The sequence below is a fragment of the Sorex fumeus genome, unplaced genomic scaffold, assembly GCF_029834395.1.
Source record: "Sorex fumeus unplaced genomic scaffold, SorFum_2.1 ptg000122l, whole genome shotgun sequence".
Classification (NCBI taxonomy): Eukaryota; Metazoa; Chordata; class Mammalia; order Eulipotyphla; family Soricidae; genus Sorex; species Sorex fumeus.
This window is the reverse complement of record NW_026606179.1, coordinates 55,055,878-55,082,199: the sequence shown is the minus strand read 5'-3', so window position 1 is coordinate 55,082,199 and position 26,322 is coordinate 55,055,878. Positions and strand designations below refer to the sequence as shown.

Here is a 26,322-nt window from a genome sequence, read left to right as displayed (position 1 = left end):
TTCCCCTGAGCAACAGCCAGAAGTGGCCCCAAACCCTGATCCCCGAGCATCATGGGGAAAGTCCAAAATAAAAACCAAGAGAAAGATTTCCAATGTCATTGTGTTATAGGGCTTTTTACCTCTTAGTGTTTGAGCTACGCAGAGATAATGGATGGCTGTGTGCTTGGATGATAAATAGATGGATAGATGGGACCATGTACAATATAAACCACATTTGCACAAGGAAGTCACACAGCTAATAGGCCGGAGCTGCACTCCTGTGGCTCACAGTAAACATGTTTATCAAAGACCTTTTGTTTTCACTGTCCACTTTGCAACAGAATAAAAAAAGATTAAAGCTGCTTCACAGCTGTGTTTCTTTGTACACAAGAATCATTGGACAATAAGGTTTGTATTCCAGCATCCAGGTTATCGTGAGCCAGTCTCTCAGTAATCAGCCGAGAGTCTGAACTACAGGAAAGCATCTCCTCTCTAGAAGGTTAGAGGTTCAGCTGCCCTGAAACCCGGGACAAGGTCCTGGTTAGCTCCTGCGCACTTGTGCAGGTCACATTTCCAGGGCGGATTGAAAGTAGGAAACACCTGCACAGGGCTCGTCCCTCACTCAAGAGCTTGGTTCTAACCTTCCCCGTTGCAGAGTGACACAGGTTGGCACCCCAGAGCTCTCCGCCTCAGATGGGAGTCATCGGCTCTTTCGTTGCGTTGAATCTAATATGCGTTTTGTCTGGAGTTTCTCCTGCAGGTTCTTGGTTTGGTTTGGTTTGGTTTGATTGTTGGTTTTGGTGCAGCACTCAGTGGTGATAAGAGCCTAGTCTTGGCTCTGTGCTCAGGGATCACACCTGGCAGTGCTGAGGGGACCAGGTGTGGTGCTATGAATCAAACTGGGTTTGGCCTCGTGGAGGGCCAGCACCTTACCCCCTGGACTGTGTCCGGGAATCTTCTTGGTTAAAGGTAATTATTGTTACAGGCTAGAGAGACAGATAGTAGAGCACTTGCCTTGCATGTGGTTGACCCATGTTCAATCCCTGGCATCTCATATGGCCCCCTGAGCCTACCAGGAGTGATTCCAGATTCCAGAGTGCAAAAGTAGGAGCAATCCCTGAGCACTGCCAGGTGTATCCCCCCCCACCAAAAAAAAAGGAAAGAAAAGAAAAAAGAAATTTAATGAGTCTGGTCAGGGACGTCGCTCAGAGGGTGAGCACACGCCTAGTAGGACAGGACCCTTGGCTTTGAGTCCCAACACTGGCAAATAACAAAATGAATGGGATTGGGGAGGTGTCAAGTTGTGTCATGTGAAATATTTCTTTTTTGTTTGGATTTGGAGACCACATTTGGCAGTTGTCTGGGGCTACTTCGAGCTCTGCTTGGGGCTTCTCCTAGCATTTCTCAGGGGATTGTGGGGTGCCAGGGGTCAAACCAGGGCCCACTTCATGCAAGATATGTAACTTAACCAACCATCATGTCAAGTTGTTTTGAACTTCCTGAAGGCAAGTACAGGAGACCTGAAATGCTTTGGGCTTTGTTGTATTGTGTTTTTTGTCTCCAGGACCCTACTGACTTTGGGCAAGCCAATTCCTGGCTCATCTTCAGCTGTGAACAGGTTAATCAACCACACACCCTCCCACAAGGGCAGTCAGGAGAAAAGGCTGATAAAATCACTTGTCAAAAGAGAGCCTATCAAGATCGCCAAGGCCCAGATTTAAACATCCCAGGAACAATATAAATCCGGGACTCAAAGGTTACAGAAAGCGGGGGTGGGAGACCTGAGAGATAGTGGGCATAGTGCCTGTCTTCCATGTGGTTAACCTGGGTTCAATCCCTGACACTCCATATGAATCCCCTGAGTCCCCCCCTCAGGAGTGATATCTGAGCACACAGCAAGGAGCAACCCGGAGCACCAGCACTGCCAGGTGTGCCCCCCCCCAAAACAAAACAAAAACAAAGTGGAAGAAATGCTTTGCTTTGATTCTCAGAATCCTTGTAACTTGTTACTTCCTTCCTGAGTCTTGAGGGGGAAGAAGGACCTCCCAGCTTTGGACATGCCTTGCTCTCCAAATCAGAAAGTTCCTCCCAAAGTTCTCAGAGCTCCTTACATTTTTTTATAGTTTTGCTTGGAAAGAGGAATGTTACGGGCAGGAGAGCTGGATCAGTGGGCTGAGCACACACTGCATTCAGGAGGCCTGGATTTGATCCTCAACACTGCATGGTTCTCCAGAGCCAGGAGTGCCCCTGTACACTGCTGGGTGTGCCTCCCCCCAAAAAAAAATAATAAAGAAGGAAGAAAAAAATGAAAGGAAGAAGGAAGACAATAGAAACATAAGAGAAATGGGGGGGGGGGGAGAGCAGTAGTAGAGCAGAGGGTAAGGCACTTGCCTTGCACATGGTCCACCCAGGTTGCATCCTCAGCATCCCATATGGTCCCACGTGCGTCGCCAGGAGTAATTTCTGACATCAGAGCCAGGAGTAATCCCGAAGCACTGATGGGTGTGGCCCCAAAAGCAAAACAAACAAACAACAAAAAAAAAACCAAAGCAAGAGTAACAACCAACCAGATGTTTTTAGCACTGGGCTGAACATACAACATGTCCAGCAAGATATTCTGATTGAGAGCAGGGGGCAGGAAGGTAGGGTCCCAAGACACATGGTGTAACTGACTAAGGGCTCAGTGAACTGCACATTCTGCTGAAGAGGAAACAGGGCCAGAAAGATAAAGGATCCTGTTGGAACTCCAAGGTTAGCAGCCGATAAACGCCAGCCAAAGCCTAGGATTTCTGGAGCTGCCTTCCTGCAGCGTGGAGAGCAAGTGACCTTCTGAGACCGTGTTCGGTGATAAGGATGGTGGCCTCACCAGCAAGCTGAACTCTGCTTGACAAGGGGCCCTCGATCCTCAAGGCTGATTCACACCTGATGTTCACGTGTGTCTCTCAGAGACACACAACCGTGCAGACAATGCCAGAAAGATTCGGCTTTAACTCCCAAGAGCCCTCTCTTTCCTGTGACAGAGTGGGAGGGAGACGGAGAGGAAAGTCCTGAGGAGGCAGTTTGAAAGGGGCTTATGTTCCCTCTCTCAAAAATCCAACCAGCCGATTTGCACATTTAAGAAAGAGAACAGAGAGAGAGAACAGAGCGCACCAAGGACTTGAAACCCAAAGTACTTTCTGTGCCTGCGAACCATTTCAGGCAGATTTTGAGAAACAGACAGATATGCTGGGAGCTGGGGAGGGCTGCAAAAGTGCTCAGACAAGGACAGTCCCACTGGTTTCAGGGGGGAACAATTACCGCCTGGTACACAGACCCGCAGTTGAGTTTAGAGCCATGTGTTTCTTTCTGTCACCACCCCAAATTCCATACACAAATTAAAACTCAAACTCCTAAGCAGGGACTATCTCTTCCTTTTCAGGGTCTGTTGCATGCAAAACTCTTACCTACACTGTGCTATTTCTCTGGTCCTAGCAGGGACCTTCTGAAGCAACCCTTTCAACTTTTCCAGCTGTATTTCGCACTACATCCTGCCTTGCGTGCATTGTATGTTATAGCCATAAACCTGATCTTGCTGAAGGTGTGCTTTTATTTATTTATTTATTTATTTATTTATTGCTTTTTGGGTCACACCCAGCATTGCACAGGGGTTGTTCCTGGCTCTGCACTCAGCAATTACTCCTGGTGGTGTTCGGGGGGCCATGTGGGATGCTGGGAATCGAACCCAGGTTGGCTGCGTGGAAGGCAAATGCTCTACCTGCTGTGCTATCTCTCCAACCCCTGAAGTTGTGCTTTTAGCAACAACTAATTGAGCACCTATTATATCCTAGGCAGAAAAAGCAAAGCAGTAATGACATGATGTGTTAGATGAATTAGCCCACTTAGTCCTCTGTGATGGCCTGATTATGCTAAACAACACTTTCTCTTTCGTCCTTCCACCCTTTCTTCCTTTCTTTTCTCTCTCTTTCTCTCTTTCTTGTGTGCTAGAGATGACTCCCAGTTCAGTACTCAGGGGTTGTTCTTTGTAATCCTTAGAGGACCCTGCTATTCTGGGTGTTGAACCCAGGGCTCCAGCATGCAAAGCCCTTGAGCAATCTCCCTGGCCCCGAGACAGCATTCTTTATCTTTCCTTCTACCTGCTTTTGTGCTTGGCTTGCAGGTGGCCTTCTCCCTGACCTTATGAGCCTTTTGGGTCTGGAGACTATATCTGGTAGTTTTCAGGAACTACTTCCAGCTCTGTAAGGGTTGCTCCCGTGATTCTCAGCGGTGCTGAGGATTGAACTTGATCCCCACCCCACCCCCCACCCACCTCGTGCAAAGCATGTGCTATCTATTCCTCCAGCGCTTAGCTGAAGCCTTTTATAAGGGAGAATTGTTAAGGACCTGGTTGCTGGATAACAACCCGTACAGGAATGTGGAGGTTAGGGCTGGAATTTTATTTGGGGGACATGCAACCTCTCTAGTGGTGCAAGAGGCCACCAGGGCACTGAAGCATGTTTGGTGGGTCACGTGGTGCCAGAGCCCAAATCTGGGCCCTGTGCAAGCCAGTATGCACTAAAACTCTTTGAGTTTTCTACCTGGACTGCAGTGTGTGAGACTAACTGGTAAGTCTGAGTGGGAAACAACTAAAGGAATTTTCCCCCTTGGCTTGGGGGCCATACCTGATGGTACACGGGCTCTCTCTTGATTCTGTGCTCAGGGATCACTCCTGATGGTGCTCAGGGATCATACCTACTAAACTACCTCTCTGCTCCATGCCGAAGTATTTTTTTAAAAAAATGATGCTTGATTCATTTTAGGTGTAAGAAAGTAAAAGCGAAGGGCTAGGGAGTAAAGGGCTCAGAAACAGAACCCATATTTTACACCTATAAGACCTGGAGTTCAATTCCTGGTACCAGAAAAAAAGAAAAAAGAAAAAAAAGGAAAAGAAAGAAACACAAGAATCAAGACTTTGACTAGTTTTCGAAATCACTCCTGTCTCACAGGTGCCCTTCTGACCTGGCCAGGACTCACCACACTTGGGCTGTGATTTTATCTGCTCTCCATGTCCGTTCATGGAGAATCCTGAATATGCACTCACCCTGGAGAGGGATAGTCACCCTGCTGTGTGTGACCTGGTCCCTGGACTCCTGGGGCTTGAAAATATCAAAGAAACTGGAGCTGGAGCAGTAGTACAGTGGTTAGGGCATTTGCCTTACATGAAACTCACCTGGGTTCGAACCTTGGCATCCCAAGTTTCAAGGCATACCCCTGAGTACTGCCAGGAGTAACTCCTGAGTGCAGAGCCAGGAGTAACCCCTGAGTATTGCTGGATGTGGCAAAAAAAATGTTAAAGAAACAAATTATAAATGGTGCTACTTTTTTTTCTGGGGAAAGGGGCTTTTTGGGGTCATACCCAGAGGTGCTCAGGAGTTGCTTTATGTCTTTGTTATTTTGTCACTTTCTTTGCAGTGCTGGGCAGCTGAATGAGGAACTCACCATCCTGCTGTCTGTCTCTGGAACTCATCACTGCCTCACACTCCTGGGTCTCTGCTCACACTTTACTTGCTGACATGCCTTTTTCTATTAGTGCACTCCATTACAAGCCCAATACTAGAGGCGAGAGGAAGAGTACAGCAGGTAGAACATTTGCCTTGCACACAGCTGACCTCGATTCAATCCCAGCATCCCTATGGGCCCCAGAGCACTGACAGGAGTAATTTCTGAGTGCAAAGCCCTAAGCACCACTGGGTGTGACCCGAAAACAAAATGAACAAACAAAACATTCTAATATTAGATGGAAGAGCACAAAAAAATCACCTCTCTTTTAGGTTTCCATGTCCAGACCTTCCTTAAGGCGGTCCTCATCTGGCACGTTGTTTGCAAGTCTCTTAAAAACACAGCAAATGCTGCCAAGTGTTGACCTATTGACGGAGACCCACTGTCCAGTGTGTGTGAGCTAGAGGGTTTGCTGGGATGCCAGCACTCCGGGGCGGGGGGGGGGGGGGGAAAGGAAGCCTGACCCCTTTGCTCACATGTGTTGCCGTAGAGAAATATTGATAATAACACCAATAATCATAGTTTACACCTGAATTATTGGATACAGTCTAGATTCTGTACTTAACTTCTTTCAACCACTAGCAGTTCATTTTCCCTTTCTATAGAGAAACTGAAGCTAAACCAGTTCAGCGAGGGTTAGGGAGGGTAAGAATGAAAAGAGAATTGATTCATCGCTCCCCAGGCTGACACAGCCACTCTCAAGTTTTGTGAGCTCAGGACCCCTTTTGATCTTACAGGTTATTAAAGAGGGTCAGAACACTTTTTTTTCCTTCTTTTTTTTTAATGTAGGAGTACTGCTATTTATTCAGCCACTGATTAGCTGATTGAATTGGGCATGAACTCCACCTTACTTTTTAAATTTTTTTTATAATTTTATTTATTGAATCACCGTGAGAGCAGTTACAAAGCTTTTGGGTTTAACACCCGTACCTTCACCAGTACCCAGTCTCCACCACCAAAAACCTCAGAATACCTCCATCCCACACCCTCCCCCTACCTGTGGGGCAGATGATTTCCACATTATTCTCTCTCTACTTTGATTACATTCAATATTTTAACACCAGACCCACCATTATTATTTGGGATTTTACCCCAACACTCAGATCTGCTGAAAAGGCAACAGTAGACAATTTGTTTTCTATTGCTGGTTATGAAGCACAGCGGTAGGGCGTTTGCCTTGCACGCAGCCAATATGGCCAACCCGAGTTCGATTCCTCTGCCTCTCTTGGAGAGCCCGGCAAGCTACCGGGAGTATCTAGCCCGCACGGCAGAGCCTGGCAAGCTACCCGTGACGTATTCAATATGCCAAACACAGTAACAAGAAGTCTCACGATGGAGACGTTACTGGGCCCGCTTGAGCAAATTGATGAACAACGGGAGGACCGTGACTGTGACCGTGGTTATGAACAACATATGATGTCGTGTGGCTGCAGTAGTGGCCACGCAATTTTGAAATTCCGAAATTTTAACACTTAAATCTGGAGGGATTTCTGCCAAAACCTGCTGGGTTCTGAGATTTGTTCCTGAGTCTCTGGGATCATGGCTGTTAAGCAGCTTGATCAGGAGCCAGAGAGGCTGTTTATGGGCGGCGACTCGGGCTCTCGTTGGGGTGGGGAGGAAAGGGCTGGCTCCACCCCCATCCTGTGAGGCCCTGTATGTATGTCTTGTCACTGCAGGCCCAAACCTGACTGTCCAGCGGCCTCTGGAGGATGGCGGTCACTAGGCTGCCAGGGGGAGCAGGCCAAGGCACGAAACCTATTCCCACCTGGAGTGGCCCAGCGCCAGTAACCTACTGCAGGAACAGGATGCGTTTCTGCCAAAAGCCGTTGTGTTCCGAGATTTGTTTCTGAGTCTCTGGAATGACGGCCGTTAAGCAGTTCAATCAGGAACCAGAGAGGCCATGCCTCCAATTATATAGCTGAGCCGGAGGTGGTTTGTGGGTGTGTCTCCCACATACCTAACTTTTGGCCATTTACTTTCTTGGTAATCTTTGCCCTAAGTCTTTGGGGTCTGGCCAAAGGCATAGAAGCAATTTTGGGTATCTGAAAGTCTGATGGCGCCATCAGACTGCTGATGCACTTACCTCACAGGTACAGACTGACCTGCTACCATACCCCCCCTTTTTTTTCTTTGGAGGAGGGCCACACCTGGTGTGGCTCAGGGATTACTCCTGGTTGGATATGTGAGGAGTTATATGTGGTGCTAAGGTTCGAATTCAGGTCAGCCTTGTGCAAAGTGTTCCTTACCCACTTACCCACTGTCTATTGCTCCAGTCCTAGAAAAGAATACTTTCCTGTATATTTTATCTGGTAGTGATTATTGTAAAACAAAACATTTTTTTTTTTAAGATTCTGTATTTCATTAGTTTTATTATTTTATATTTGGGGACCATACCTGGTGGTGTTCAGCGGGTACTCAAGGCTGTGCTCCAGAGTTGCTCCTGGTGGTACATGGGGGTCGCTCCTGGTGGTACACGGGGGACCATGTGGTGACAGGGAGGGAACCTAGCCTCCAGTATTCAAAGCGTGTGCTCAGCCTCTTGACCTCTCTCTGGTCCCTTCATATTTAAAAATCAATAAGCATTCAATTAATAATACATTTGATTAGTGAGAAATTACTGTATTTCTGGAACAAAAACATTTTTTTATTAAGAAGAGTGGAAAATCTCCTTTAGTTTTCTAACTAGGAACCCTCTGGTTTCTTATGCCATTCACGTAGCTTCTGGAGAACTCTATTGTACACGAATGACAGGTGAAAGGGAGGCAATTTCTTAGAGAATTATGAAGCAGGCTTTGCCTTTGGAGACTTCCTCAACAGGGAGGGGTCTTCCTGGAGACAGCCCCGCGGTAATGGATACTTTGGCAGGAGATATTGTATGAAGCAATAAATAGTGCATTTAGACTTTCCAATGCATTTATGGCTGGTCTCAGGGGAGTTGATAATCTTGGACTTGCATCTTCGTCGAGGTTTGGTTTGTAAACCGACTTGGGCTTTGCCAAGGACACCAGGAAGGAGAAAGGGAAGGGCAAGCTCAGTCTTCCCTCAAACCCTTGTCTTCAAGTTCTTCCCGGGTTACCCGCGCCGACTCGACCTTGGAACTACAACTCCCGGCAGCACTTGCGACAGGAGGCGTGGGTGCACAGCCTCGAGGAGCGTGGGTGACACCAGCTGAGGGACGGAAGTGGAGGGGGCGTGCCTGTTTGGGGGCAGGCGCGGTGCCACAATTGGAGGAGCGGGGAGAGGGGGCGGAGCCCAAGTCCGGGTCAGCCAATGGCTTGCGGTCGGACGAAAGTGGGGAACGGGGCGTGGCAGGGCTGACTCGCGGGCTGCTCGGGACTCCCTGCACCCCGGAACGCGGGGTCGGGGGGTCGGGAGGCGGCAGGGCGCGGGAGATGGCGGCGCGATGGAGCAGCGAGAACGTGGTGGTGGAGTTTCGTGACTCCCAGGTGAGCTGGAAGGGGGCTGGAGTGGGGGGCAAATAGAACCTTCTGGGCATGCGCTCCCGCAGGTTCCCTTCCCCCCCAGGCCGCCTGGCTCGTCGCGGGAGGTGTCGGGCGACCCCCGGTGCGGGTTGGGGAGAAGAGCAGCGGGAACCGGCCAGGTGCCAGGCCCGCGAGGGTGGGGGGAGCGTCGAGAGCCGTCGGGAGCGGTGGTGCGGGTTTGGGGGTGTCCTGGGCAGGGTTGGGAGGGGTCTTCCGAAGCGCCGAGGGGACTCACGTGCGGGGAGGTTTCTGCCCACCCGGGGCTGTGCTCGGCGACTTCGCGCCAGTCGCAGCTGCGTGGCCGTCACCCCGCCTCCCAGCACTTGGGAGTGTGGACTTGGGAGTGGACGTAATCAACGAGATCAACAGCAGCAAAACTGCCCGCGAAAGTGCTCAGATGTCTCGGGCGCCTCGGCTTCGAGGGGGGAAACGTGGCCAGGGAGTGGGAGCGTGGACGCGAGCCCCGGACCAATTGCCCGGCCTCGAGTGCTGGCCCAGCCAGGGTGCAGTGCCCCTCAAAGAGTACGCAAGGAGTTCCTCCTTCAGACGGCCGGCACGAGTCGTTTTTGGGGTCTTGCGTTCAATAACTTAGCCCAGTGACCAGCACGTGGGGAAGCCTCGCGGCACCGTTTCTGCTTGGCTTGACTGTGCCCAGGTCTTCCACATGCTCTGCATGCGCTCTGCTACTGAGCCTCTCCCCAGGGGAATTTCATCTCTTTAATGAGAATTTTTTTTTCTGGCTTTTTGGGTCACACCCAGCAATGCTCAGGGGTTCCTCCTGGCTCTGTAATCAGGAATTACTCTTGGCAGTACTTGGGGGGACCATATGGGATGCCGGGGATGGAATCCGGGTCAGCTGTGTGCAAGGGAAATGCCCAACTTTCTGTACTATAGCTCCTGCCCCGGATATATACGTATATATAGTATATGTATATCAGTATATCTTTTTAAATGGTTTTTCTGTTTCATGGCTCTCATATGACTTGTATAAGTGATTTATATATATTTTCTTTTGTAATTCTTTTTTTCCCCTTTTTTTGGGTCACACCATGCTTTTGCACCTGGCTTTTGCACTCAGGAATCACTCCTGGTGGTGCTCGGGGGACCATGTGGGATTCTGGGAATCAAACCCAGGTTGACTGCGTGCAAGGCAAATGCCCTACCTGCTGTGTTATGGCTCCAGCCCCTCTTTTGTAATTCTTGAAAGAACCCTACCTGAGAAGTAAATATTGACCCATTGTTTTCCAAAGGGGTTGCCATTGAGGCCCTGGCTGGTATATCCTTTAAGGTTGCTTATATGTGTGAGGCTCCAGGTTCCATTTCCGGCACCTCAGAACAAAACAAAGAACAATAAGTGGTGAAGCCAATACCTGTTTGTTCTCAAGCAACGTGGCCAGTGGCTCCCTGGAGTTTGAACATGGCCTGATGGCCACTGGGCTTTTTGAGGGGCTTATCATCCTTCCCTTCTTGGCGTCATGCTGTGTGGCCCTTTCTATGAAACATCACATTCCTCCTGCTGTAGCACCTATGACCATGACTTGGAGATTCGCTTCATTTATTCACGTCTTCATGTAATACCTTCTGCATGCCAGACTTTCCTTCATTTATCTGTTGTGTTTCTTTTTGTCTTGGGGTCACACTCACTGGTGCTCAAGGCTTACTTCTGACTTTGGTGGGCTGGGGCGACCATACGGGGTCCCTGGGATCATTGCTATCCTAGTGGGCAGCGTGTAAGGCTGTGCCCTACCCACTGTGCCAACTCCCCAGCTCCTTGTCTCTTCTCTTCCTGCGAGGGCCACACAGCCAGGAACTGTGGCAATTTCCCATTTTTTACTGAAGATTCCATTTGGATTTCAGTAAAAGGAGGGTGTGGTTTCTTATTTCCGAAGCCTCATGGCCTGGCTGGAGAGATAGTACAGGGGCAGAGGCTTTTGTTTTGCATGTGGCTGGTTCTGGTTTCATCATATGATCCCTGGAATTCCTTGGACTCTACCCCTGGTCATGGAGCTAGGAGTAGCCCCTAAGCACCACAGGATGTGGCCCCCCAAAACCATGAACACCCCCACCTCGTCCACCCCTTAAGAAGGTCTTTAATTTTGGGGCTGGAGAGATAGTACAGCGGGTAGGGCATTTGCCTTGCATGTGGTCCCCAGCATCCCATATGGTCCCCTGAGCCCCACCAGTCATAATTCCATAGTGCTGAGCCAGTAGTAACCCCTGAGCATTGCCGGGTGTAGCCCCGGAAACAACAACCCCCCAAAAACCCTCATTCTGTCTTTTGCCATACGGGGGTTGTCAGAGGGGCCTCTGCAGGACTTGACCAGCAGCTGCCACGTGGAAGGTCCCTGCAGCTCGTCACACTGTGGGCACTGTCCCTGGGAAGCCTGCTGTGTCCAGGGAGGTGCCAGGCTTAGGGAGAAGGCACCCTGTTCCTGTTTCCCTTCCTGGTAATTGCTTTCTCGTGTGCCTCTGCACCTGCTGATTGGGAAGCTCCTAATCTGCGGGGCCTCTAATTCTCACAGACACCCAGGACATCTCCTGCTTCTCTGCGGAGCCTTAATTGGAAGCTCCTGCAGAGAGGGTGCTGCCACAGGAAACCTTGAAGTCCTGTCAAATAATTAAACCCCAGCGGCAGTTGCCACAGGATGAGGACCAGGGCCCAGTCGGTGGGGTAATTTGATGGCCTTGTGGGAGTTTCTTTCTTCCTCTCTGATTTTCAGCTGGAAGGGGATGTCTCCCGTGTGAATTAGTGTGGTTTTGCGGTGGGTTCTGATGATGATCATCGGGAGGGGCTAGGGACTCATTTTATTAAGGGTTTCATTAATGTGGAAAGAAACCATTAGCACCCTTCAGCTAGTGCCTTCTGAAAAAGGCCAGAACAGCACACTTCTCAGACACTCCCCTCTTCTTCGAAAAATAAAAAGCAACTAAGAAAAAGCTTCTAGATTTTCCAGAGAAGAGTTCCAGCCTGAAAGATGGAACTTTCCAAGACAGTGCAAGTATCACCGACATTACTGCACTGTCCCTTGAGCTACTGTCATGACTGGATACTAGGGAAGAATTTGTGCTGCTTTGCAGTGACTCTGACGTGGTACCTGGAATCAGTGAACTCAGAGGCAACTCAGAGATAATCTTCTAGACTGTGACATCGGTAGAACTTTCTGTGCTGATGGAAATGTGCCTATTGAATATTTGAAATGGAGCTAGTGTGGCCGAGATAGTATATGTAGGGGAACCCCACGGAGTGCTCAGGGCACTGCTGTGGAAGACACTTGGCCAACCAGGGTAGGTGGCTTCAAAGCTGAGGCCTGGCGGAGTGATTCTGCTTAAGCTCAGTCGTGCTCGGGGCCACCAGGGCCACACTGACAGCACTCAAGGAACTGCATGGTGCTAGGGATCAAACGTGGGGCTTCTTCCAGCATGCTGAGCGTCTCCCCCTGCCCTGAGAAGCGTCTTCTGGGGGGCGGGAGTGGTTTGGACCCACCTGCAGTGCTCGCTGCTTCTCCTGGTTAGTGCTCAGGAAACCAGGGGGTGTTGGTGATCGAACCTGAGGCCCATGCAAGGCAGGTGCCTTAACTTCTGGCCCATGGATAGTGTATTTGTCTTTCTTTCAGTTTAGTTTTTGGGTCACATGATACATGGAAGTGGGCTGGGCATTTTCCCGACTCTGTGCTTGAAGGTCCCTCCCGGCAGTACTGGGGGACTCTGTGCCAGAGCCTGTGACCGTCTCTTCTTCTGGTGAAGAGTGCTTCATTGGTGCTTAGCTCCAGCTGTCTGGCCTGTAGTGAATTTTCAGTTTAGATTTTATTTATTTATTTATTTTTTTCTTTTTGGGTCACACCTGGCAATGCACGGGTTACTCCTGGTTCTGTACAGGAATTACTCCTGGAGGTGCTCGGGGTACCATATGGGATGCTGGGAATCGAACCCTGGTCAGCCGCATGCAAGGCGAACACCCTACCCGTTGTGCTATCACTCCAGCCCCTAGATTTTAAAGAATTGCCATTTACATGTTTTGGAACGTCCAGTGAGATGGAAACAGTTTCCATTCCTGGAGAGATGCAGGTGGAGGGGTGGAATGCAGGGGAGGACATACATGGGAAATTAAGATGTGACCATTGAGATGAAGGTGGGAAGGGCAGACTCCACAGCTGTCCGCTGGAGGCCACCACCTGGACATCTGCTGGGGAGCTCAAACTCAGTATGTCCGGAGGAGCTGCCCGAAGTCTGGGGTTACTCTCCTGCACCCCAGCCTCTGACCCCTTCCAGGATATCCTTCTAAGCCTCAGTACAATTCCTTGTCATAACAGTGTCCTGACAGGGGTTCTGGGGGGATGGCTCAGAGGGCTGAGGACTTGCTTTGGCATGCAGGAGCCCTGGGTTCCATCCCTGGCGTTGCGTGATCCCTGAACACCTCCAGGTGGAGTGCCTGAGCACCACTGGATGTGGCCCCCAAACAGACAAAACCAAACCAAATGAAGATACAGAGAGTTGGTCCAGACTTATAGTATAATAGGGCACTTGCCTTGCATGCGCCTGACATGGGTTTGATCCCCGGCACCCTATATGGTCCCCCAAGCCTGCCAGGTGTGATCCCTGGGTACAGAGCCAGGAGTAAGCCCTGAGCACTGTCATTTGTCGCCCCAAGCCAAATACTAATACTAATAATAAAATTGCAGTGATGGAGAGAGAGGAGGGAAGTGCATCGTCCAGCGGCTGAGTGCTTGCAGGTGTGCCATGCCTGTGGCGGGCTCGTTACTTCTGTCAAACCTCATTTCCTTATCTCCGAACAAGACTGACAGCTCCTGCCTGTCCAGGAATCCCCAGACTACTCCCATTTCCTCTTGGAGGAGTCAGAGTTGTGCTGAGAGTGATAATTTTCGACAGTAGATGCTTGCCAGGTGAAAGCAGCGGGAGGTGGGTGTGCAGTCCGGAGGAAACAAGCGGGGGCTTACAGCAGTCTCAGCGGCGGGCCACCCATGACTGCCTCCCTGGCCAGGAGTCGCACAGGTGCACTCTGGCTGGCCTGGCTCCCCAGCGCCGGGGAGACAGCTGGTGCTTGCGGGAACCACCTTGTCCATTAGGATCAGGCCTGGGAGCTGCACTTCTCAGAAGGGAGGCTGGGAGCACTCCCCCAGGAGCTGCACTTCTCAGTAGGGAGGCTGGGAGGACTCCCCCGGGATCTGTACTTCTTAGTAGGGAGGCTGGGAGCACTGCCCCGGGAGCTACACTTATCAGTAGGAAAGCTGGGAGCACTGCCCGGGGAGCTGCACTTCTCAGTAGGGAAGCTGGGAGCACTCTCCCGGGAGCTGCATTTCTCAGTAGAGAAGCTGGGAGCACTATCCCGGGAGCTGCACTTCTCAGTAGGGAGGCTGGGAGCACTATCCCGGGAGCTGCACGTCTCAGTAGGGAAGCTGGGAGCACTATCCCAGGAGCTGCACTTCTCGGTAGGGAGGCTGGGAGCGCTTCCCTGTGCCCCGTTCCCAGGCACCAGCCAACGGCCAGCCTGTCTCGGGTCTTGCCCACTAGTGCCATTGAGAGGTCTGTGCCCCTCAGATGGGACACATGACCGCACAGTGGTCAGTGCACATTGCTGACTGTGAGGATTCCGTGGAAAAACCTGCCTGTGAGATGTCACTCGGCCAGACAGCGTGGGGCCCCAGGGCCAAGGGTGCTGCCAGCAGGAGCCACCGCGCCCATTTATTTTATTAGGAACCCAAGTCTGGGAAGGGTTGAGGGATTTTCCCAGAGATGCCCCGCTGGTGTCATTGAGTCTGTGGGAGCTGGTGGGAACGTGTCAGAATTCTCTGAGGGTTTGATCTAGCTGATCTCTGTCAGTTGTCATCAAAGTGGGGTGGGCCTAGGGAAGAGACCCCCCTGGCCCACACACAGCCCCAGGTTTTGCACCAGCAGGCTAGTTTCACTTCCCTCTCTTGACCCCTTGGGGCCCAGCCCAGCCCGCCCTTGCTCCTCCTTAGAGCCCAACGGTGGCGTCTTCCCCCCACCGCCGACCCCCCCACCCCCAATGAGGCGAGAGGAAAGCTCAGGCAGGTGGTTTCCTTTCCCCGTGATAAAATAACTCCCTCGGAGAAGGTCATGTGGTGATTTATGCTGCTGTATTTGTAGCTTTGACTTCTGCAATTTTTGTGTCACTTTTTAATGCTTCCAGAATATTCCACTCTATGGAGGTACATAATTAACTTGCAGAGAACACGAAGTAAGCAGCTCTGTGTAGAAGCAAACTGCTGTATCTGGGCCTGATTGTGGAGGTGGAATCACGGAGTCAAAGAGCACGGCGTTTTCTATGTGTATAATTATCCAGATCACCCTTTTCGGCGGCCCGTCACTGCATCCCCGGCTGTGCGGTTGGAAACAGCATCTGTTTAGTAGCACAGGACTCTGCAGGTCGGCAGAGCAGGCGCTGCTGTATCTCCACTCGGAGAGCAAGGTGTCGTTGAGGATGTTCTCCTCTGGAGGCCAGCGTGATCCGCTCCAGTGTCCTTTCACCTTTGCCCCTTCGAGAACTTTGCCGTCTCTTCCAAAGAAGAAACTCTGGGAGCCAGAGATAGGGTACAGAGGCCAAGGAAGGTTTGATCCCTGCACCCCAGATGGTCCCCTGAGCACCACCAGGAGTGAGCCCTAAGCGTTGCTGGGCATGGCCCATAAACAAAGCAACAAAACGAGAGACTCTGGTCATTAAACCGATGTTAACTCCTACCTCCCTCTCACTCGTCGCCCTGCGCCTAGCCACCTCTGTGATTCTGCTTCTGTTAAGTTTCCCTTTTCTGGGTGCTGGAAGAAGAGGTGGCTGGTCTGTCCCTTATTGTTACAGCCTGTCACAGTCACCACGGCCTCTTATCTGCTGATGGACACGTGGCTTGTTTCAGCCTTTTCTGTTTTATTTTTTGCTTATTATCAATTAATTTTTGAGGAGGGGGCAACAGTGGTGAGGCCCAGGGCTTACTCTTTGTATTGCTTGAGGGACTGTCTGGGACGCTGGAGATCAGGCCAGGCAGGTGCAAGGCAAGTGCCTTGGCGACCCCCCCCCCCTTTTTTTTGAGTTTAGTGTTAGTGTGTATATATATATTTTTTTTCTATTTTTTCAAAAATTTATTTTGGGTCACACCCGCAATGCACAGGGGTTGCTCCTGGCTCTGCACTCAGGAATTACCCCTGGCGGTGCTCAGGGGACCATATGGGATGCTGGGAATCGAACCCGGGTCGGCCACGTGCAAGGCAAACGCCCTACCTGCTGTGCTATTGCTCCCGCCCCATCCATTTATTTATTTATTTTTGCTTTTTGGGTCACACCCAGCGATATACAGGGGTTATTCCTGGTTCTTGCACTCAGGGGTTACTCCTGGCCGTGCTTGGGGGAACCATATGGGATGCTGGGAATCGAACCCGAGTCGGGCCGTGTGCAAGGCAAACGCCCTACCTGCTGTGCTATCACTCCAGCCCCCTATCCATTTATTTTTTAAATCGAATCAGTGATATGCACATTTACAAAGCTGTTCATGATTGGATTTCAGTCATTTAATGTGCCAGCACCCGTCCCTTCACTGTGCACTTTTCCTACCATCAATGGTCCTAGTTCCCCGCCCCCTGCCTGCCAGTATGGCAGGCACTTTTCTTCTCTCTCCTCTCTCTTTCTCTCTTTCCTTCTCTCTCCTCTCTCCTTCTCTCTCTTTCTCTCTTGTTTTCTTTCCTGCTATCTCTTGGGCCTTATGGTTTGCGATGCCGGTAGTGAAAGGTCATCAGGTGTGCTTACTCTTGCCTTCACAGCCTCCTCATGGCACCTCTTGGTGTTCGAGTGATGGAGAGAAAGTGTGTGCACTGGGGGTTCAGGATTGGGGGCCATATTAGGATTCTGTCACAGCACACCCTCCAGAAAGACAGTCCTCCACCTGGTGGGGGGGTGCCGTCTTGCCGCTTTCATCCCATTAATCTGTAAATTGCATAAGAGAGCTCTGGAAATAGCATCTCAGTTTGCTGCCTGCTCTTCCAGCTGGGTTTTTCTCTGTTCACGACTCCGGTGGAATGAAGGATGCGTGATGATCACTTTCCTGCTCTCGGTGAACCGTTCTGGCGTCTCTCAGCATTCCTTCCTTAGGGGCATGTCTCTGAAGACTGATGCGTGTGAGATGCTACTCCTGGTTCTTGCACTTAAGGGTTACTCTGAGTTACTCTGAGTTACTCTGAGTGTTAGTAAAACGAGCCCGAGGTGGGGGAGAGAATTTCTTTATTATTTGTGGTGGGGGGGGGGCGGGGAAGCAGAAGGTGCAGAATGAGAATCCTTGGGAAAGAGCCTCTGATAATACAACAGTGGCACATGCGGTGTCTGGTCATGTCCCGAGACCACAGCAGGGCGCGACTTTGGCCCGAGAGATGTCTCTGGTCTAATTACTACCTCCTGTATCTGAGTGCACACCTCTGTGATTTGGGGGGGGAACTCTTGGGAACTGGACATTGGAGCCCCCCGGGAACTGGGTAGCCCAGGGAATGGAAACCAGTTCCGCCTGGTAGCAATTTCAGATTGACTGTCAGCGAGCATCTCAGAGACAAGAGCATGACCTTGGACTCGGAGGGGCCCGCTGTGACCGCAATGTCCTGGGTCTGCGTGTACGCGTGCGCACAGTGGCTTGGGCTGGGCAGTTCTCGGAAGGGGTTTTTAGTGGCCTTGTTTGTCACATTCCCCAGGGGCTCCAGAACCTCCTGTGCTTAGTTGAGGCAGACAAGGCTGGCTTGTGTGGCTGTGGTCCTGGTGTTGGGGGCGGGGGCTCCCCTCCAGGCAGGTAGCAGCTACCCCGTCGCAGAAGGTGAATTGAGGGATTCACGTGTGACCAGAAGAGACTCAGTGTTGTGGTTCAGTGTTGAGGGCTAATCCCTTGCCACTGCCCTGCTGGCCGGGGGTGGTTGCTAGTCCCCTCCGGCCGGAGTGGCTGCCCTGGCCCAACTCACTCTGTGTTCCCCCTGCAGGCGACCGCCATGTCCGTGGACTGTCTCGGGCAGCACGCAGTGCTTTCCGGGTAAGTGAGCTTGCACGGTTGGTGGGCGTGGGTTTCTGGGAGGCTGGGGATGGGTGGGGTGCTGCTTCACATGTGTGAGGGCCTGGGTTCAGTTCCCAGCCAGAGGAGGGTGGTGGGGGTGGGGTGGGGTGGGGTCAGGAGCAAAGGTGGGAGAGAAGAAGGTGGCCGGAGCGATAGTACAGCGGGTACATCTTGCACCTGGCTCACCCGGGATCGATTCCTGGCACCCCAGGTAGTCCCTCAGGCCCTGCCAGGAATAATTCCTGAGTAAAGCCAGGAAAAACCCCTGAGTACTGCCCGTGTGGCCCAAAAGTGCCCCCCACCAAAATTTTTTTTTAAAGGATGGAAGGAAAGGAAGAAAACACTGATGGGAATATCAGAAAGGACTCTCAAATTTAAGGATTAAGCTCAGCGATTTTGTTTCTTGTTTTGTCTTAGGGCCACATGCTTAGGGGTTACTCCTGACTCTGCACTCAGGAATCGCTCAAGGCAGTGCTCCGTGTGGTTCAGATGAGATGCCAGGGACTGAACCCAGATCGACCGCATGCAGGGCAAACACTTTTCTGTACTCTCTCTCCCGTCCCCAGACTCAGCAATCCTGATGGCCCCATCAGGTCAGGGTTCCTGTAGGCTTTGCCTGCAGTTTGTTTCAGTCTCCGCACAGTCCTTGGCCTTGTCCTGACAGTTTTCTGTACCCAGGCTCTCACAGGTGCTGCCGCAGCTCTCTGCCAGGGCTTGTGAGGATCGAGGGGTCCAGGTCCTCCTTTGACAGCTCCACTACTTACGATCCGTTTATTCCTGTGGTCTCCCTGGATTTCTGGTATCATGAATGAATTAGATTTCATCCCGATGAAACTGAGTTAGAGAGTTTCTGTAGTGCTTTCTGACGCAAAAAATTTATGGTCCTGGCAATTAAGGCTCACCCCTGAATTTATTAATAACCCTGACATCGCACAAATACAATAGAGTATAGTGGTCAGAGCCTCTTCCTTTCCATATTACACTGGATTCCTAGCACCTTGAAGACAGCCGCATGTTCATATTAATATTTTCATTCATAAGCCAGGCTATTTTTTATTTATTTCCTTATTTTATTGTAGTGTTTTTTTTTTCAATAGAATCACTGTGAATTGCAGTTACAGAAAATATTTAGGATTGAGTTTCAGGCATACATTGTTCCAGCATCAGTCCTTTACAGTGTCTCCTCCTCTGAGCCACCCCTCCTGTGTCTTCCATGGAATGACAGAGGCATCAGCGGGGTCTTCATTGTGGAGCCCGGGGTCTTCAGGGGTATCCTGCTCTCAGAGCCCTGACAACTGAGACCTGACAGCTGGCGGCTGCTGAGATGTCGGCTCAACACCTGGGATTTTCCACTTTAAACGGAAGTCAAGGGTTGAACGATAGTATAGAGGGGAGGGCACTTGCCCTGCACGTGGAAACCTGGATTTGAGCGCCGGCATCCCATATGGTCCCCCCGAGCACTGTCAGGAGTGATTCCTAAGTGTAGAACCAGGAGTAACCCCTGAGCATCACTGGGTGTGGCCCCTCCCCAAACAAAAAAGACCCAAAAGTCAAGTGGGTGAACTCAGGATGTCCTTGCTCTCAGATCCTGATTCTGATGGGCCCCTGAACATCATTGGCACTATGTTATTTTAATTACTGTTGAACTATTTTAAGGTTAGATTTAATTTTGTTCCTCTCAATTGGCTTGCTGGGAAATTAGAGATTGCCTGAAGAGTTTCCCAAAGTGGGCATTACTCCCCCCTCCAGGGCCACTGGACCAAACCAGAGTTTGTGTGTAGCGAGGAGTAGAAGCCCGGGGTGCAATTAGAGGCTGGACGCTTCATGTTTGTTTCCTTAAAGACTGTAGAATTTCTAGGGGGTTAATGAGTGGTTTTCTCTCTGAAAAGGGGGTCGGAGACCCAATTAAGTTTGCGACTACACAGTATTTGATAAAGGGATAAATAATATCCTTAATTTTGCACATTTTTTAATCTAATGCGCCCTGCCTAGCATGTGGAACATCAAAGGTGGCCAAAGGCTGAAGAGAACAGAAAGGGCTGTAGCGCAGCCTGGCATGCTAGGGCCCTGGGTTTGAATCCCCTGCACTGAGTGGCCTCCTGGCACAACTGGATGTAGCCTTGGTGGCTTCCAGCACCACTGAGACCATTGTCCCCCAGACCCCCGACATGCCGTAGACTGGCCCCCACTGCAGTCCTCAGCCCTCTCCGGGGGCGTTGTGAATGCGAGTTGTGCTATGAATCAGGATTGCGGGCCTTGTAGGTCGCTCTGTAGAGGATGGGACAGGTCCTCTCGGGGGCCAACAACTCAGATGGGAAAAGGTGGGGTGGGCCAGGCTGAGCTGCACCTGCTGGGACTGGTGAACCTCCCTGGGTGTGGTTGGGAAGATCGCCCTGCAGGGGGCGCTCTCGGGATAGGCCTGCTGCCCTGGTGCGCTTGCAGAGCTCATCAATGGGTGATGTATTCCTGGGGAGTTTGGGAGCGGCGTTTGCTAACTGCCCTCCTGTCCAGTGCTAATGCTGTTATCGCCTTGTAATCTTGTTCTCCTAGCCGCAGATTCCTCTACATCGTTAATCTCGATGCCCCTTTTGAAGGTCACCGGAAGATCTCTCGCCAGAGCAAGTGGGACATTGGCGCCGTGCAGTGGAATCCTCACGACAGCTTTGCACACTACTTTGCAGCTTCTGTGAGTTTATTTAAGGAGCTCAGGAAGCGGGGACCCGGGGCCGGGGTGGGCCCCCTGGTGGCGGGTGAGGTGCGGTGGTGGGTGTATGCTAAACCCTGAGTAATGGTATTCTTATGGCTCATGATGCATCAGGTGTAAGAGAGGAAAAAGCGTTTAATGTTTGACGTGTGGTTGGACTGACAGATATATGTCTTACGCCAAGAAGAGCATAGTACTCATTTCTCACGTGGAAAAGAGGAAAATGACACATAAAGATAATAGGCCAGAGAGATCGTACCGGGTGTTAGAACACTTACCTTGGCATACGGCCAACCCCCTGCTTGATCCCTGGCACTACATATGGTGCCCAGGAGTAATTCCTAAGTACAGAACCAGGAGTAAACCCTGAGCACTGCTGAGTGTGGCCCCCAAACAAAACTAACAATAGATATGGGACTGGCACGATAGCGCCGGGGGCTGTGTGCAGCTGTTCCGCTCTGCATGCAGGAGGCTCAGGCTTGGTTCCCCTGAGCACGGAGCAAGGGACAGCTCCCCGGCACCGTCAGGTGTGGCCCCAAACCCAAAGTAAACAGATGAACAAAATACACATGTGTTACGTGTGAGGAGACTTGCTGGTCTCAGCGGCGTCAGACCATCTGTTTTGAGGAAGTGGCCGCAGAGTCTGAATGGGAAGTGATGGGAGCCGTCCAAGGCAAAGTGGCCGTTGAGGCTGGACAGATAGGCCCGAGGAGGGATAGCCCAGCTGCCCCGCGGTTGGTTTTTGCCTAAGATTCAGAGGGTTCAGAGATGCTTTCATTTATTTATTTTAATTCAGAATTTTTGTGAGAGGTGCCCTTTGGGCCACACTGGGCAATGCTCAGGGCCTGGGGATTGAACTCAGAATCTCTTGCATGCAAGGCAAGTATTCTATGCTGAGCTCTATCCCTCCTGCTCAAAGTGCAGTAGTCTCTTGAGTGGAAGTAGATTAATAACCTCCAGAAATGTTCTTTTTTTTTTTTTCAGTTTTGGGGCCATACCTTGCAGTGCAAGGGATCAGAGTTTATGCTTTAACCTCTTGAGCCATTTTGTTGGCCCCAGAAATTATTATTTCTTTTTCTTTTTGGGTCACACCCGGCGATGACAGGGGTTACTCCTGGCTCAGTACTCAGGAATTACTCCTGGCGGTGCTCAGGGGACCATATGGGATGCTGGGGATCGAACCCAGGTTGGCTGTGTGCAAGGCAAACGCCCTACCTGCTGTGCTATTGCTCCAGCCCCCAGAAATTATTTTTTGCCCTTTCCAGGGATCCCGGACCCGTGGGGTTGTCATATTCACCTCAGTGCATGTGGCAGTACTGGGGTACTGTGGGAAAGGTGATTTAACCTTCCAGAGCCTAAACTCCTGAACCTCTATTCAGGTGTGGACTTTTCCAAGAGAAAGGTGTTAGTAGGTTTTCCAGAGGCTTTATGACTGGGCTACATTGCCTTTAGTCTCTCGACCAGCCTCCTGTTCTCCGAGAACACGCAGACTCCTAAGCAGATGGCTCTTCTTGCCCTGAACAGAAGGAGAGGACTAGAGGGAACCTTCTAGCGTCAGGGTTTTGGGGGCCTTATACCCGACTGCTCGGGGCTTCTTCTTGGCTCTGCCCTCAGGCATCGCTCCTGGCGGGGCCCCGGGGACCACGTGTGGCACTCCCTGAAGAGCAGTTTTGAAAGGACCTTCTCCAGGACAAAATTGGGCAGGCTGTCAGCTTTTGAAGGACCCGAAGGTGACTTTCCGGTGATTTTTAAAATCGAATCTGACTTCAGACACTGAGGTCTGAGCTGAGTGGTTGGGGGCGCTGAGCGCTCTGAAAGAGGAGGGGAGGCAGCGGTGGCTTCCCCCTTCTCCCACTCTTTCCTGGGCATTAGGGCGGTGGCCCTTTTTGCTGGCTCATTTCTGGAGGCCCCCTTTGTCCTTAGCCCTTGCTCACGGGTCCAGGAGGTGGCACCACTGACACATTACGGCGCCTCGTTTGTGTTTGGGGCTGCCCGCATCACTCGGCACATGGGGGTCGAGGGGGAGTTGAACTCCTGACCATCTGCTTGCTTGCCAGGCAGGTGCCTGAGCACTGGCCCGTTTCTCCAGTGCGTGGGTTTGAGCTGCTTCCGGTTGCAGTCAGCAGTCCTTGGGTGTTGCTTGGGGGGCTGCCTGGGGCCCCCTGCAGCGCTGGGGCTTGGAGCCGGAGTTCCTGCTTGCAGAGTATGTGCTCCAGACCCCAGCCCTGTCCGGCCCCTGCGGGAGCCTCACTGGCTGAGGTGAACGGTCACATAAACTGGCCCACGGTGGCTGCGGTTCACCGGCAGCGTGTGAAGGTCTGATTTCTCCAGGCATTCGGCAGTGCCGGCTCTTTCCTGGGTTTTGTTTGTACTATTTTTTATTAGAGCCAACTTAGGTAGAATCTCACTGTGGCTCTGGCTTTGCGATTCCCGAAGAGCTAGTGACGCTGAGCCCCTTTCTAGGTACGTGTTGGCTCTGCTTGTGTCTCTGTGTTTTGGGCCACACTTGGCCATGCTGGGGGTGTTCCTGACTTGGGGGTTGCTCAGCACCCGCAGTGCTCAGGAGATCATGTACCAGGGACGGCACTCAGGCCTCCGGCATGTAAGGCCTGTGCTCCAACCTCTCTGTGTTCAGGTAGGCCCCAGTGCCCTGGGCGCCAGGGGACAGGAGAGGCAGGCTTCTGGCGGGGAGCGGCTGGGCAATGAGGGCGGTTTCCCATCTGCTCCTGTCCCCACTGTGGAACATGGTCAGAATCCTACCCCTTGCATGGGAACTGTACCTGTGTAGAGTTGGATACAGACGTTTCTGGGTGAAACTCCCCGAATTTTGTACGTCTCTCTGTCCGGGCTAAAATACAGAAATGAGCCTCTTGTCTAAGTGTCAGTTCAGAGGTTATTGAAGGGCTCCAGTCTATTAGTTTTCTTTATTCACTTTCACTGTTTTATAAACTTGTGGTATTTAGGGAGCTTTTGCTTGTTAGTCATTTTAAGGGAAAATAGGTTGGAATGACCCCTGTCTGTTTACTAACATGATTTATTTACTTATATGATTTTCTTATTTTATTTAATTTTTAATTTTTTTTTTTTTTGCTTTTTGGGTCACACCGGCGATGCACAGAGGTTACTCCTGGCTCTGCACTCAGGAATTACTCCTGGTGGTGCTCAGGGGACCATATGGGATGCTGGAAATCGAACCCGGGTGGGCCGTTTGCAAGGCAAACGCCCTACCTGCTGTGCTATTGCTCCAGCCCCCACATGGTTTTCTTAACTCACAATTTTGAGAGCCGTTAATTGTCTGTCCACTTTAAGTGAAACGTAGGTCTGCTTGAACTTGATTTTCTTCCTTTCTCCTATGATAGCGGCGGTTTCTTCTATTCCATTTCTCCTTCGTCTTTCCTCCTCAGTCTCTTAGGTATTGAGTCGAGGCTGGTTTCAAGGATTCTTGAATCCTTCCCGGCCCACCTTTTGCTGGGGGTTCTGTTTCTTCCTCAGGCCTCTGCATGGCAGGTGGGCTCCAGGCCTTTGAGAGAGGGTGGGTGAGCTCTGACTGGGGCCAAGGTCCACACTCGCGGGCCATCCGGTCTGCTGGAAACCTGCACTGCCTGTGCATGTCGAACCTCTGGGTCCCGGTCCCAGCTGAGGGTCACGGGACAGACTTGTGGTGACTTCTGAAGGACATGCGACCTGCAAGGTCTTCGCTGTCCATTTCTATGGTGCTTCCCCTTCCAGCCTGCAGGCGACAGGAGGGGCCAGAGAGCTTCTGTCCTGCTGTCCCACCCGCCCCTTTCTTGCCTCTTTGTGTCTCTCCAGAGTAACCAGCGGGTGGACCTGTATAAGTGGAAGGACGGCAGCGGGGAGGTGGGCACCAGCCTCCAGGGCCACACTCGTGTCATCAGGTACACCCAGCCCGGCTCACCTGGTCATGCCCTCGGGGAGCGAGATAAAGACGCCCTCTCCTTTCTCTCATTTGCCTCAGCCCCTAGCTGGGGGCTGCTAGGTCCCCAGCGTCCCCTGAGGTGGAGGAAGCAACCAAGGGCAAGTCCTGTCTGGAAGAAGGGACAGGAAGCGTGTTGCAGACCCTCAGCTTCTGGGATGATTCTCTGGCACTATCTGGCGGCTTGAGCTCCTGCACCCCAAGAACCCCCCGCTGCAGGGGCTTCCTCTTGGCGAATGGATTGCTCCTTTGTGCACCCTCTCTCTGGGTCTCCGTTTCTACCCTGGGAAGTAGCAGCAGGGCGGGGCGAGCTGGCCTGGGCCTCACTGCTTGGGTGGGGAGTAACGGTGCCAGTGGGGTGTCTGGGGGCCACATGATGACGCAACCGGGCCCTTGTTGGGGGGTGAGGTGGGAAACAGGAGGCAGATGTGCTCCAGGGTCACACTTCCTGTATTTTTCCTTTGCTTTGCTTATAAGACAGACAGACAGACAGAGAAAGAGCTGTTTTTTGGGGGGGATCAAGTGACCATAGAGCTGGCGATGATTCGGGGAAGGGCCTGACCCTTCTCTGGACTCGACAGATTCCCGCCCTCCTGGAGGAACTTTCTGAAGCCACTAGAGATGAAATTTTTGTGGGCTTTGGAGCTGGATCTTGGAGTCTCCCTCTTCAGTTCTGTGTGCTCTTGTGTTCCCAGCGACCTGGACTGGGCAGTGTTTGAGCCTGATCTCCTGGTCACCAGCTCCGTGGACACCTACATCTACATTTGGGATATCAAGTAAGAACAGATAAGCGGCATCGCCCCTTGGTAGAGGGGGAGGCATGTGGCACCTTCCTTTCAGGGCTCAGATGTCTTAGTTGGGGGCTTGAGAGAGAGTACCGGGGTTAAGGCACTTGCCTTGCAAGTAGCCGACTCTGGTTTGATCCTGGTCTTACACGGTCCCTTGAGTAGAGCAGAGTAGACTCTGAGCACCATTGGGATTGACCCTGAGCACAGAGCTGAGAGTAGCCCCAAGCATCACTGGGATTGACTCTGAGCACAGAGCTAGGAGTAGCCCTGAGCACCTCTGGGATTGACCCCGAGCACAGAGCTAGGAGTAGCCCTGAGCACCACTGGGTATGGCCCAAGCTCCTCCTCCCCCCAGGGCCTTAGTTTGGTTTCCATGGACACAGACCCTGCAAGGAGGAAAGATGCTGGCAGGGGGTGGTGAGGGGCTTGGGCAGGCCCCGCTGCATTCATTCGGAGCCATGGCACTTCCTCTCAGCTGGGTCCCTGGCGGCTCCTCGATGGGTCGCACTACTGCACTGGTGCTGTCCACTGTTGGCCACTGGCTGAAGGTGTCGCTGGCTGTGATTGCCCGCTCGGGCCTGCCGGGCACCAGCAGCAAGGGCGGGCACGGGCCGTGGGGAAGGGGGACTTGTTGGCTGGAGTTGTCAGCTGCTCGGGAGATTGCAGGGCCCCGTTCCCCCCACACCCCATTCCTTTCCCGTTTCCTATTTCCTTCCCTCCCCATTTCCTTTCTGTGAAAGGGTTCTGAGAGCGGGGGTGGGGGATCCTCTTCTCAGAGCACAGAGGGGCCGCGTCCCCCAGTTCTTGAGTTCCGTTGCCTTTGCCCACGTGTTCTTCCTTCCCTGCATTC

At 51.8% G+C, this 26,322-nt stretch overlaps 1 protein-coding gene across 2 annotated transcripts in view; it reads left to right on the top strand.

Moving 5' to 3' along the window:
• The first annotated feature begins 8,811 nt into the window (after positions 1–8,811).
• The window catches only part of WDR59 (WD repeat domain 59), a 60,118-nt gene continuing 42,607 nt past the window's right edge, over positions 8,812–26,322 (top strand). For both annotated transcript variants that reach the window (XM_056135935.1, XM_056135934.1), the window contains exons 1-5: positions 8,812–8,960; positions 17,976–18,025; positions 20,597–20,732; positions 24,561–24,646; positions 25,380–25,460. In XM_056135935.1, coding sequence (XP_055991910.1) covers positions 8,907–8,960; positions 17,976–18,025; positions 20,597–20,732; positions 24,561–24,646; positions 25,380–25,460 — 407 coding nt within the window. In that variant the 5' untranslated portion in view covers positions 8,812–8,906. The remainder of the gene's footprint in view (positions 8,961–17,975; positions 18,026–20,596; positions 20,733–24,560; positions 24,647–25,379; positions 25,461–26,322) is intronic.